Source organism: Achroia grisella, unplaced genomic scaffold (genome assembly GCF_030625045.1).
Source record: "Achroia grisella isolate CSIRO2021 unplaced genomic scaffold, CSIRO_AGI_Agris_v1 utg6026, whole genome shotgun sequence".
NCBI classification, from domain to species: Eukaryota; Metazoa; Arthropoda; class Insecta; order Lepidoptera; family Pyralidae; genus Achroia; species Achroia grisella.
Window position 1 is genome coordinate 218,535 of NW_026712960.1, and position 14,175 is coordinate 232,709.

General features: G+C 32.8%; 2 protein-coding genes across 3 annotated transcripts; both read right to left on the reverse strand.

Annotated features, from left to right (window-relative positions):
- Window positions 1-4,244: 4,244 nt before the first annotated feature.
- LOC131848911 (uncharacterized) lies at window positions 4,245-11,717 on the reverse strand. Of its 2 annotated transcripts, none has more exons than XM_059198869.1 (6): window positions 11,643-11,717; window positions 9,665-9,822; window positions 8,855-8,960; window positions 6,111-8,787; window positions 5,883-6,026; window positions 4,245-5,795 (listed from the first exon to the last, which is right to left on the reverse strand). In XM_059198869.1, exons 2-6 carry the CDS (start codon window positions 9,810-9,812, stop codon window positions 5,553-5,555), a joined length of 3,318 nt encoding a protein of 1,105 aa, XP_059054852.1. In that variant the 5' UTR covers window positions 9,813-9,822; window positions 11,643-11,717; the 3' UTR covers window positions 4,245-5,552. The 2 variants fall into 2 exon arrangements, with proteins under 2 accessions (XP_059054852.1, XP_059054853.1); XM_059198870.1 differs by having other exon boundaries at window positions 5,733-5,809.
- Window positions 11,718-12,482: 765 nt separating this feature from the next.
- Window positions 12,483-13,698, reverse strand: LOC131848930 (uncharacterized). Its single transcript, XM_059198890.1, has 3 exons — window positions 13,650-13,698; window positions 12,874-13,094; window positions 12,483-12,626 (listed from the first exon to the last, which is right to left on the reverse strand). Exons 1-3 carry the CDS (start codon window positions 13,696-13,698, stop codon window positions 12,483-12,485), a joined length of 414 nt encoding a protein of 137 aa, XP_059054873.1.
- Between the last annotated feature and the right edge of the window lie 477 nt (window positions 13,699-14,175).

The following is a 14,175-nucleotide window of genomic DNA, read 5'->3' on the forward strand; positions in this document are numbered from 1 at the left end:
TCACTTTCTTAAACAATGTCCGTAAATGAGATTCAAATGAGAATCTTTCATCGTTTTACATTGTTTAACTGTATACACTCCATAATAATCAGTCGGCTATTTTATATTCCGGGAAGGTAAGTGTAGAAATCATTGTTACTAATACTAGTTACTCATACAATTATTCATTCAAAATATGTGAAAGCGATTATCAGTAGTGTGCCAAGTTATTGCCCCTTTTGTAATGATGATTCAAATTATTGATGACATAAATGAAATAAAATGTGTTTGTTGAATAACTAGTTCCTTTGATATCATTATTTACTTTCTGTTCACTTTAAAAAAAATATAATTCCAGATCACAAAAAGTTTTGGGCTGAATAGATATAGTTCTTCAATTACGTTGTTCACTTTTTAAATTAATTTAAAAAGCAAAAATTTTTGGAATAAATATGTAGATATTGTTCTGGGGTACATTATTCAGTCCATTCGTTATTCACTCATCTATTACGACCTAATATTTAAGGCACAAACCCCGATTTACTACGTATACTAGTAAATAGTAAAAGTACTATAAACATAGTCGTAATATATCTGTATTTAACGGCCTCGGGGGTGTAACGGTTGAGCACACCATCTTACTTCCGATGGCGTCGAGTTCGATTTCTCGCACGGTACAAACACTCACGAGTATGATTGTTTATATAGGCATGGGTTTTTGTATGGTATGGTATATATGGTATATATTAATATGGTAGATATTAATAAAGAAACGTAATTTTAAAATTTGCATCAGATGTCTAGCCTGCTACCTAACTACTTTGCGACTAGATGGCGCTGTATGAATTGTCCTGAAATATAATTATTATTATAACACTGCTTCTATGCTTTAATTATTTTTCTTCATAAAGAGCTTGGCTAGATACTTTAGTAGTCTCAGCTGTACATGAACGGCCCAGATGAGAAGTAATGTAGCGAATAGAGTCTCACAGACAAGGCCCAAGAAAAATATTTCAAGAAACTTTGACACAGCATGCTTTAAATCTAAGCCTCTACCTACCTCTACCCTCTAACCTCTAAAAAGTATTACTTTTTATTCAGGGTGTGATAAGTTTAGCGGTTATGTTATGCCATATATGCTGTATTACGTGTTGCTTTATTCGTGTAGCAGCACCATCAGGAACAGGTAGGTGAAGTAATAGGATAGGTTGTGGCTATGTACATATTTATGTTGTGGAAGTATTTACAAGTTATATATAAGAGGTAAATTTACAAGAGGATTTGTTTCCGAATGACAAAATTGTATTTGTTTTATACCACTATGGTGGCAAACAAGCTTACGGCCCATCTGATGGTAAATGGTTACCGTAGCCTATGGACGTCTGAAACACCAGGGTTGTTACGTGCGTGTTGCCGACGATTAAGAAACCTTTATATACCCTTCTTAAACACCCTATGCTATGGTCAAGTGAGAAAACCTCGTAGGTAATTCATTCCACAATCTAAGTGTACGCGGGAGGAGGCTCCTCTGAAACAGCAAAGTAATTTATCTAGTTCCACCGTAACTAGGTAACGATGTTCCTGCGTGATGATAGTAAATTACCCAAATCAGTAAGACTAATTTTACATTATAAGGGTAATAGTTTTATTTTATTCTATTCTATTTTAACAGATTTTATTTCTCTATACTGCAACTCTATACGACGCAATAAAAATCCAAACGCTAATTCATATCTCGTTTGCCACAGTAGATAGTTATTAATTATTATAAAAAGATAATTATAATAATTAATAACCGCAAAATATCAGACCATCGGACTGCGCAATAAGACATTGCTTATCTGTATCAGCATTGAACTCGGCCACGAAATAGATACGCTGTAATAAAAAAAAAGATACTGCCAGAGTATGTTGCAGTTGAAATATAGCGGAATTAGTGAATTATTTGTCCTTTAGGTTAAAACCACACAGAGCTAGTCTATTTTCACTGCTTCAGGACAACGAAACCAGTACGTAACGTAACTTAGTGATTATATTATCAGATAACACTGTGGAGTACAGTTAAGTTTTCTTTTTTCAATTCTATTACTTGTTTCTTATATATGTTCATCTTTTATTGTATTCTTGGAAAAGATAAGAAAAAATGAAAAAATGTCTATTACTTTAATAAACAATTTGATTACAATAATACAGTGTTGTGCTGACCTAGTAAGAATAGCAAAGTCTGTGTCAGGTACATTACTCTCTCCTATATACATTTAGTGAAAACTTATTAATTTGAAATTACAGACTTAAATTTTATTTATTTGTATTTGTATGGTTTGCTCTTAGCCTTACCTTGCCAGGTGGAAAATAATGGCGGCGAGAGCTAGAATGTAGTGCGATTTCCTAGAAGATACTTATTCAATATATAGCTAGGAGTTGTATTCTTCACGAATAGATCTAGCAATTTCTCTGCCATATCATACGAAACAGCGTACAAAATAAGCTGATTGGCAGCTTAAATAGGTGAGGAGATAAAGATACACATGCAAATGGCTTTTTACAAAGTATACCATGAAAAGTTGCATTGTCAAATAATTGACATTTGGTAACAAGGTCATAATAAAGTACTCAGTAATTCTTAGATCAGAAAACAAATAGCAATAGAATAAAATAGAAAATAATTTATTGAAATAAACTTAATTCCAGCACTTTTGAATAGTCATAATTTTTTTTTTAATCTACCGCACATTCAGAATGCTGTCTCATCACAAGAAGAATGGACAAGAAACTTCCGTGTTGCTCTTTTAAATAATTTTGAATAACTTTACATTTTAAGTGAATGAATGTAAGTGTGAATACAAACTATCAACTACCACTAATTTATTAGGGTCAAATATTAAAGACACAATAAGATTAAATCAGTCGTATTGATTGAAGCAGACCAATCACTACAAGCAGCACTCGTTCACGAGTGTGACGTTTGAGCCAGCCATCACTGCGCTCGATCATATTGTAAGGAGTCCTATGATCTTTATTCAAATAGTAATATTGTTTCATTTTGATTCTACCGCTCTTTCGGAAAGCACACTCTTCACAAGAAGAACGATCAAAAAAATTGCGTGTTGCTCTCTTATGTAAATGTTGTTTATCACTACAAATTTAGGATTTTGTGTGAATATAAGTTGGCAGACAAAGCAAGATTGATAGAATAACTATGTAATATCCACTTGATGAAACAAAATAAATCAGTGACAGTCATCAAAGCAGACCAGTCCCTACAAGCAACTTGCGTTCACGAGTATGATCATTGTTCTCAACCATAAATGAATAGTAAAATTTTATAACTATTTACAAGTGAGGGGATGTTTCTTAGTAATGTGGATTAAGAACCCATTGCTGATAATGTACCATATCAGATTGACCTCCACGCGGTTCCCCTGGTAACCATCGTGATAAGTTCCTGGTGAATTTGCCTCGGTCGGCTATCTGACCTGACCTCATGCACATCTTATCATCCTCTACTGGTGCGCCGTCAGCGTAAACCGTTAGCGCAGGCGGGTGCAGTATTCCATTATCATCAATAGAAAAACTGTTTATAAGTAATAAAATAATCATGACTTGAAGTTCAAATTGTGAGAGCGTAGTGATTAACCATGAAGAAGCAATTTGATACTGTCCGAATTATTCTTTATAACTTAGGGAAAGTGCAGTTACTATATCTACCTAGCCCTACGATGTACTTCATTTTTTATTAAACCCATTGCTAGACGTAAATCATCATTGGCTTGCCTTTACTCCATTACTTGGGGTCAGTGCAGTATGTTATCTTCTTCTACTAATCCCTTCGGCCGCCATATCTGACCTTTCATTTTATATACATCATCATTCACACAATTCATCCATTATTTATTAAAATATACTTTCCAAAACAAAAGTAGTATAAGATACATAACATTAGTAATAGGTGAGAGAAAGTCCCGTCAAAGTCGGTCCAGCCGTTTCCGGGATTAGTAAGAATGGAGAATTTTTTTAAAATTAATATTAGTAAGAACCGTTATATACTTTCATATGGATTTAGTAAAAAGCGATGATATTGGAAATTACAAACAGACACTTAATTTTTATATATTCGTATAGATATTGTTCTTTGACAAAGTGCAAAACCTGCAATACTCATATTTTGCGTTACAATGATTTTAAAATAACTCTGGGCACCTTTCTTGTGTTAAGTATAAAAATATCAGTTGGTATTAGAAGAGAGAGAAATAAATCAAAAGCCATACGAAACAACTCTTTTATTATCGTAGGAGTTCCTTGCCATAATTTTAGGTAAATAAGTTAAATAATAAAATCACAACTTAATGAATACTTAAAATTAAATCGAACGTCATAAAGGCAATTTGAAATTTAGAAATTTTCACAACTCTCAAAGAACACTCGCCGAAATAAGAATCGAAACAGACGTCGGAAGCGATTCACTTATTCTCTATGGCAGGTAAAACGGACTCAAAAATTAATTAAAAAATATTAAATAACATGAAACACCAAATGAACAAATGATAAAAATAAAATTGTACGTGCTATTTATAAAGTCTACGATGCAAAATGTAAACGATGGTCACGAGAAGTTTAATATTAATATTGTCTTTATTTTCATAAACAAAATAATTGTGGTCCAGGTGACATTTAGTTAGAATCCACCATCACTTCAAACTTCTCATGAGATAATGTTAAACTAAGATTACTGTTTTGATTGTGTTTTACAACTTGTGAACTATTCGAGAACTTAAATGTTTTCATATTATATGTTACAGCTTATTTTTGTCTATATACATATTAACTAATTCATGTGAATTATATAATAATTAATTAAGCGTGAAAACGATTCCAATTATCAACTTTTGCCTAAACATAGAATCACAGATAGATGCATAAAAAATAATTGATAAAGCAATCTCTGGTAGTGAGTTTTGGTAATACTATAATTATAAAAAGAAAATGGCTTTGATGTATATTCGAATACAAATGCCGTCCATTAACCTAGAGGGTCAAAGAAAAAGTAACTCATTTGACATCGCATCAAAACACAAAATTGTTTTTCTGCATACAAAATCAACGCGGCTTATTAGAAATGAATAAATGAAGAAGAAAATTAAATTATAATCTATATGAAAATAAGAAAAGAATATGTGAATTAATATAGAGAAAAATCATATTTGCCCCATTTAAGTAGGAAAAAAGTCCATTCCAAAACATTGGCAAGCACTTACACATTAAGTTAATAATCTTATGCATTAGTTCTGGTAAGTTCACTGACATTTGTTTAAAGGATATTTCACTGCTTGACTAGAAGGTTTTTTAATTGAATTTTAATCAGTCAATATGCTATATCGTTGCAAACAATTGATTTCATTAAATCATTTTAATAGATTGTCAAAATTATTAGAGGAAAAATAAAAAAGAAATAAAGAGAGTACGTAAAAAATAAACTTCCAAAAACTCAAGCGTGGTTCATGTCTAGCTACTTATTATTAAATATCTCCCTATCTAGAATTGGTGCTTGTAAATTTACCGAAAAATTTAACGAGCTACTTTTTATCATCTCCATTGCTAAGTAGATCATTTTTCTTATTAATACGGTCGTTCTTGGTTTCTGTAGTCTTTGTGCCAATATTTTTGTCATCCTTCTTGTTTGTTGCACCATGTTGTTCTGTATTGTCTACGGATTTGTGTTTGTGCTCCCATTTATTCTGAAATTCTTCATGTAACAATTTCTCAAAATCGTTTGATATTTTGTTTATATTTTTCTTCATTGTCGAGTCTGGATAGCTCTAAACAAATATTACTAATTAAATATTTCTTATAGGTACTTCATAAAATAATGTAATAAAATAAATGTTTATAAATGTGGAAGATACCTTTAAATACAGACGAACATTGTTGAAAATACGCCTAAAGTCTTGGACTACTTGTTCATATTCAGTATAGGAAGAATTCTGCAGTTTGGTTGTAATATCGTGAAGACACATAGGATATTTTACAACTTCATAAAATCTCGGAGCCTGAAATTAAACACCACATAGTTACAAAATGTTTGCAAAGTAGAGTTTATTTGAAAATTATATAATTATAATGCAGATACTAACAAGTTTTAAGTCCATGTCGTGTTGAATAAAAGTAGCCTCATTGGTTTTTGATAAATTACTTAATATTGCCTCAAATTTCTTGACTGTACTTGTTGGTAAAGGTTTTTTTTTCTTTGGATGATACCACGTACCTGGTACAGTAAGTTTTGACTTGTTTGATTTTTTCTGAATATCGTCTCTAACGTAATTTCCCGTTTGATCAAAATTAAGATATCGCATATTATTCTTTGCTTCTATAGTCTTGTTGGATTCTTCTACCTGTTCGTCATTTTCAATTGGCTTAGGATCAGGATCGAGCAGTTTAGAAATATCTTCGGTAAATGTAGGTAAATCTTGATCTGTTGTTGATGTATAATCTTGTTTTGTTATTACTTCTTGATTCCATAAATTAGAGATATCTTTTGGCATATAAATATTTGAGGATATACCACTAACCCAAGCGTCAGATTGCTCCATAATTAGTTTAACTTGATTGATGTCATCAGGGAAATCGCCTGTATACCCAATACCCAAACCTAAAGCATCATATAATCTAGCAGAATCTGATTTCGAACCTTCATGTATAAAATCCATCAATCTTGGAGCTGACTGTTTTGCAGCTTCCCAAGCACGGTCGGAAGTCATGGAATTCAAAAAATCTAATGGGTCTCGAATACCTGCTCCCGGAATTCCAAATCGGTGTATAATTTTTTGATCTTCACCCAATATGTCTTCAGTACGTCTTGGCATCATACAGGGCCAAGATTCGAGATTGTATTTAGGCTGAGGTGCTAGAGATACGGAGGGAAATGGGACATTCAATTTTAAACTTGTTACATCATCAATAACAGAATTGTCAAATATTATTTCTGGAGAAGCACCTGGTACAAAAGAATCAGATGGCTTTATAGGCACTTTGTAGCTACCAGGTTTCATATAAACTTTAGACATCTCGTGAAACTCATCATTTTCAGGATCAATAAATTGCACGGGGCCAGAGATATTATTTGCAAACGTCACAACATTCGATGCAATCGGCATGCTGTGAGTGTGATGAGTTATAAAATCGTTAGGTTCTTTTTGGACCATCTGACCCCACGCCGCAAAAAAATCATTCTCTTCTTTAGTATCGCCGCAGCTATTATTTTTTTGTACAAAACATGCTCGCATATCAGGTGCTGTTGCCATGCTCGGTATCAATGTTTTCTCCACATGACTCAAAGGAATCATTTTTGCTTTTAACTCCATCTCCCTCCGTTGTAGTATATCACATGGTGTATTTCCTATCACAGATTGACCTGGAGCCTTACCAAGTTCTGCGTCCATTTTATGTTTTAATTGATTATATAATTCTTTTTGATCTGCATGACACATGTTCTCTAGTGCTCGAATGTCCGATATATTAGTAATAGTCCAAGACTGACGAGCTTTTGTTTCACGTATACTGCATGGGTCACATTTATAATGCGGTTTTTGGTAACTATCTATGTTACATTGATCATTTAAAGGATAAAAATTATGTGAATTTGGAGGGGGTACAACAGGAAATTTTTTAAAAGATACTCCAGATCTTGATGGCCATGGAGCTTCATTATAGTTTTGAGTAGTTACTTGGTTTTGGTTTTGTACCCATGGAGGTTGTACAACGTTGAAAGGTTGTGGTGAGATATTTACAGGTCTTGGAGTACTTACGTGTGGCTTGACGGCATGAAATTTATTTTGATTTTGATGTCGAGGTGCGGCTGAGTTCGTGGCATAATAGTTATGTGTAAAGCTTTTTTGCTCCATGGTAAAACCGTGATCGAGGCACTTGAAAGTTTTATAAATATGAGTCAACATCTCTTTTGTTACTGCTTGCCATTGTACAAAACATTCTCTTATATTTGGGCTGTAATATTTATTTTCGATTCTAGAAAAAGTATCGTGTTTTTCACTAAGCAGTTCTTTTACTCCTTTCCAACCATCTAAAATTCTGACAAACGAAAAAATAAAGTTCTTTATAACCCAAGGTATACCTTGAGAATGCAGATTGGCAACAGCACTGTCAGGTTTTTGAACATTAGATCTTGTTTTAGCACAAATCGAATGTATGTTTTTGAAACATGGTCTATTATGATGAGCAATTGCAATATTTTCAGCATCTGTACAGGCTTCTATGGCTAATTGAACTATTTGATTAGGTATCTGATCATGTATGACGATTTTGTCTAAAGCTGTTAGTAATATATCCGAGGATCCTGAAGGTTTGTTTTTATCCTCGTCACTTACTTGTTTGTAGTTTTGCTTTTGACTACAGTCAGTTTTTGCAGACGAATCTGGAATGTTACAAAGTTCAGACACCATTCTTTCACCTTCAACAAAAAAGTCGAGACTCGAAGTAGACTCTGAAGTTAAGTTTCTATCTTGATTTCTTTGACGATCAATATCTAAGCTGGATTCTTTGTATCTCTCATGGTAACGTGAGTCAACACTAAATGCAGTACGTTTTTCCTGACCTTTAACAATCTTCTTTTTAGCTCCAGTACCTATTGGTTCTTGATTAGAGACAGACCAAGAGCTTTGAGAGCGTCTGTCAGCATTCAAAGGTCTGTCACCTGGTGCACCAGGACCGCTGTAATTTGGTGAAGATGGATCGAAAACAAGGCCCACTAAAGGAGAATTTGGAGGAGAACTAAACGTAGGAGCTGATTGGTTATATCTGAAAATTTTGAATATAATTAGTTTTATACAAAATCCTAATAATTTAAAAGTTTGCAAATAAATACCGTGTGTTCTGATACTGCTGATTTGAAGTAGTTGCTTCGTAAATTCCAGTCGCGACCCTGCAGTATGTTGCCATATTTGATTCAGACAGGTCTTTGCTGGAACAACCTAAACATGCCAATTTCCATTATATTATTTAGTACTATCGATATTATAACTTTTAGTTAGTAATACAGAAAATTTTGTTTATTTAAATGAATCGTTTACGTTATTACGAAGTAGTTTATTTCTACTATATTTCTATTTTCTTACGTCTATAAAGTCGTAAAAAAGTAGTGAGGCGAAAACTATTTGTCTATTTGTGTGTTACAAGGTAGTATGACTGGATGAGTTGTGATGAATTTGTTGTTATATAAATCAAAATACAATGCAAAAAAAAATACTTGTAAATATACCAGCGAAAAGGTTTAATAATCACATTTATATCAATTAATTAATACCAAATAATAGATTGCGACGTATAAATGCTTTATTTCTAATTGATGTTTCATCATTAATATATGTAATATTCATGATAATGAATGTATGGCGATCTAAAAATGTACAGGGTACTACTAATAAATATAAAATGAAAGGCATTATCAACTCTCTTTGGCATGGCGAAAGCACCGCTTGACATGCCCACATATCTCTGTTCCGAGACAAACGCCGTCTTTAGAATTTAGATTTATATTCAGAGCTTCCATTACTGGAGACTCAGGAATATAAATTACCGCAAGTGTTAGCTAAATTTGAACTTAGGATTTTGTGGTCAACGTTACTGATATTAGATTAGAAAATGACTAATTAGACTGACCAAGGCATTAACTCACCATATCCTTTTTGCTGCATCATAGAGTACTGATGCGAAGGTGGGTACGCATCGGTCTGGTGCTGCACCCCTCGATCTCGGTTTCCCTCGGCTGCTCCGTCGCGGTATTCACCGGATTTGGTTGACGTGCCGCCACCATATTCTTGCATTTGGCTTGGACTTCTTAACGGAAAAGTTTCAAAAAATATATTACTATGAGGAGAGATATTTTTTACTCTGTGGTTTTCCTATCTGCTGGTAGTATATGGTAAAGCTTATAATAAAAGGACTGTCCACATTTGTTTTTGTATTTATAGTATTCATCTGGATTTCCTAAGTATCATTATAGCATCTTCAGCCGCCAAGCAGAGCTTGTTTTGTAAACTGTTTCGACAGTGATATTACAAGTTGAAAAGCATTACATCGTAGTCTTTCGGAAACGCAAGGGAAGTATCACGCACGTCACATGATATGATGATGTTAATTACAGGGTGTGAGATGATATAATTTGTTAGTATAGACAGGTCTGTTCTGATAACTATGACTGATTTAGTTTATTACTCAAGTGTAATAAGTATAGCAACTGGCAGTTTGTATGCACAGAAAATCACTTAAAAACGTAATTCTGAACAACATTTATTTAAAAAAGCAACACGAATGTTTCTTGCTCAGTCTTTCTATGATGATCCTGCATTCCGAATAAGTGGTAGAATAAAAAATATGACTATACAAAAGTGGTTATATTAAGTTTATTTGCTTAAAGATTATTACTATTTACAGTCCTCTATTATGGCAATGTATGAGTGGTGTTATTTAACGTGATATGCGTCGTGCTGTTCAAATGTATAGTTGATGGTAGCTCTTACCATCATGTCGGCCATCAGATAGTTTACCATTCTAGTAACAAAGAAAAGGAAGTCCACACCAATACTACAAATGTGGAAGTGTGTCTTTCTGTCTGTTTATCTTTTGACGACTAAACGGATGATTTCTGATCTTGACGAAATATGACGTAAAGATATCACGTTGGCCATAAAGCAGGCAGTCAATATTTACTTTGTCTTTAGAAGTGCGTTTTCTAAAGACAAACTATTTTTCAATACTGCGTTAATCAGTGTCCATAGTGAGGCGGATGAACGAAGTTGCGAGTAGAAGCTAGTTATAATAGGCATAATGTTTTAATTCCCGAAAACAAATAAAAAATAGAAAAATTATTACTTTTTGAAGTACAACAAGAAGACTATCCGGTTCGTACTTATCAATCTCACTATTATTATAAATGCAAAACTTGAGTGTGGATGGATATTTGGTACTTTTTCACGCAAAAACTACTCAATGTATTTTGATGAAACTTTACAGTAATATAGCTTTTACATCAGACACAAGGCTATAATTTAACAAGATATGTAAATTGGGGAAAAAATAATGATAAATGTCAAGTAAGTGTGTTGCAAACGAAGTTTCGCGAGTCAGCTAGCATTTTATAAAACTATGGAAGCAACAACCGGCTACAAAACAAAGTTAAATTATAAATATTTTCATGATTTTTTATTATAAAATACAAAATTCATGAAAACGTCCAGAATTAGACCATTACTTTTAAGATATGGTAATTACTGAATTTCAAACTTCAAAAATGGAAATCCGGCCGCTTATATAACCTGATGATTGCATAGAATTTCCTGATTACTGATTAGATGTTTGGTCTCGAGTTCTGAAAATTTTGGTCAACAATGACATAATGGATGCAGATCTAGTTGGTCCCAGTGAAATGATGGCATACCTTATTTCATCTCAATTCTCTACATCGCTTATTTATATAGCTTGATAAATTTATTATCCTTATTTAAATAACTTTTAAAAGTTTTAAGCATATATTGCTACTGCTTTAATATATTTTAAATCATGAAAATTAATCACTACTTCAACAAAATCACTTAACACTACATTTTTAAATTTATCACCTTTTCCTTCTGTAACAAGTAGCAAATTAAACTTACTGTCGATCCTTATTTGTATCCTTTTAAAGGAGATTCCTTAGCCTTTGGAACATATTTAAAAAAAACGAAGTAGCTCTTGTCAAATATTTTATTCTTACGAATTAACCGTTATGATTTTAATAGACTTAGTTACGGGGCACTACCTCTCTTATTTTCTAAATATTTTTCTCTATAAATGAAGTTATTTCATGATCATTTCACTGCTATAGATGTTCTATGTCCGATGTACGACTTGCCAAATAATTGAAACCAACCATATGATTCGGTTCATTTGTTTCTGTCATTCGGCTTTTGCTTTTCTGAGACGAAAAAATAGCCAATATCAAACGAAATCTCTATGTAGTCCAACAAGTCTCTATGTAGTGTAGAACGTTAATATAATAAATTATCAAATTATAAGATGCTACGTGTGTTACTATGCAAAATAATTTGCGAAAAACGCAGTCGAAATGTGTTTGAAAAAGTTTTGTATTGGATAGGTATATTGTTTAAGTAGTCTAAAACCATCATCGCATTAATGCCTTTAAAATGAGAATAGTTTGGAGCACGACGTTTGGATAGTTTCAAAGTCTATAATGGATATAGGTGTAAATTTATTATGTTTTATCTTCTTTTTCAGCATATTATATTAGTTCACTGCTGGACCTCCTCATGCATAATTTTATACCTTCTTCGGTCTTCCTGGCATCTTTCTGATATCAGACAGACAGAGATATATTGGATTTTATAATATTAGTAATGATTACTATATCGTATTTTTTTAATTACTGTATATTATAATTTAATTTCACATAGATTTACATATTTATTTTTATTAAAAATATAAAAAATCATTGGCATTTATATTTTACAAAAAAACACTAATGTAGTCGGCAGTAGAAGATATAGCCTCGCTTTAGTTTTCTCCGAGCTATTGCAGAAGTCCTCAGTACAGGAGCACACTTCCTGCCTTCCACCATACCCCGAACGGTGGTAACAAGTGCCCTAGAACGAAGAGAATAAATTAAAAAAAAAAACAATATTATTACTATCTTAAGCAAATAAATAACCAAGAACTGTCATGTCATTTTTTTACAGAGTTAGAGGAAGTCCAAAAACTTTTGAGAAAGTCGTAGACGTGGATAAGAAAAGAGATATTTGACAGTTTCGGTAGTCTAGCGGTTAGCACATCTTCTCTCTTCACATGGTCGTAGGTATGATTCCCGCAATGTCGACCCTAATAATAATATACCTTGTATTTGGTTTCGTCCCAGCCACAACTTCTAATCACTCGGCTGCTTGGCAACTGTCCATTGATTCCATATTCCACATGCTGGACAATCTTCCTGCAGAGTGTATGCGAGACACCGCGCCCGTGTTCCGAGCAGTTCCTCTTCAGACTGTCAGGCAGCTGTGTCTCTGAACAGTGCGAGTTGGTAGCACTATTGCATTCGTAACACATTATGGTGGTACCTGCAATATGTTTGATGTTTAGGTATTTGAAAAGAATAACGTAAAGTTCCCTTTACACGACATATCCTTTCACACACATGTCTCATTTGATACATATCTTTCGTACATTTTTTCTTATATATCGATGTAAGAAGAAGGCTGAAGAATTAGGTACGTTCTTTGATTGAACGTTAAGTTTTAAAACACATTACTTAATAGCTAATTTCTTGATAAAGTTTACAGGTCTTAAATAACACGCAAATAACCATGTAACCATGCAAAATAATTCACAATGAACTCACAATTAAACAGAAGTAATAAGAATCAGCTTTTACAACTTAAGAAGATATATTTTTAAAAGTTACCTATTAATATACTATTTAATATCACATGAGTATTGATATATAATGAAAAAAACCATAGAGTATAGAACGCCAATGATTTTCTTGATTGTTGAAAATGTTTTCAGAATGAATAGCAATAATAGAAGCAGTAATAAGAAACAGCGAAACATATCTCTTTACATTTTAAAATTTAGGTTGATCACATAACTAATGTAATTTATTAAATACTTACCGTAATGAAAAAATCCAGAGAGTATAAGAATGCCAATGATTTTCTTCATTGTTCAAAATGTTCCGACGCCCAGCAACAAACTGATTACGACGCATGGATCATTCTGACTTGACCATGTCCTACACATCGTTAGACCCACAAGTTCCTGTTTACAATTACAGTATACTAGATTCGATTTGTCTGTCAGTAACAGATATAAGATATTAGGAGACAACTAATATAAGATATTCGTGATACCGATGTCATATTCTTTCATATGTGTGTATATGAAAAAATAATAATAATATGATAAATGTAATGTACAAGACTGAGTTTACCTCTAAGAAGAGATTTTTTCCAGGAAACCTAGTTTACTAGGTAATATATTAATAATATTTTTTATTTATTTATATATTAAAGATAAGTACAGGTACATTTATTTTTACACATTGACTCGCCAAACTGTAGAACAGTTTGTTGCTAAGATACAGTTTTCTTAATACTTACCTACCTATACACATAAATTTAACACACGTTTTTACAAAAA

Bases quoted from the DNA above. Each gene is read 5' to 3' on its own strand.
- LOC131848911 (XM_059198869.1), bottom strand. From the start codon at position 9,812: ATGCAAGAATATGGTGGCGGCACGTCAACCAAATCCGGTGAATACCGC. The intron at 8,961-9,664 runs GTGAGTTAATGC...TGGCATGTTTAG, and splicing joins GATGCAGCAAAAAGGATATG to GTTGTTCCAGCAAAGACCTG. The intron at 8,788-8,854 runs GTATTTATTTGC...CAAAATTTTCAG, and splicing joins CAGCAGTATCAGAACACACG to ATATAACCAATCAGCTCCTA.
- LOC131848930 (XM_059198890.1), bottom strand. From the start codon at position 13,698: ATGAAGAAAATCATTGGCATTCTTATACTCTCTGGATTTTTTCATTAC. The intron at 13,095-13,649 runs GTAAGTATTTAA...AACATATTGCAG, and splicing joins CTCTGGATTTTTTCATTACG to GTACCACCATAATGTGTTAC. The intron at 12,627-12,873 runs GTATATTATTAT...TCTTCGTTCTAG, and splicing joins GGGACGAAACCAAATACAAG to GGCACTTGTTACCACCGTTC.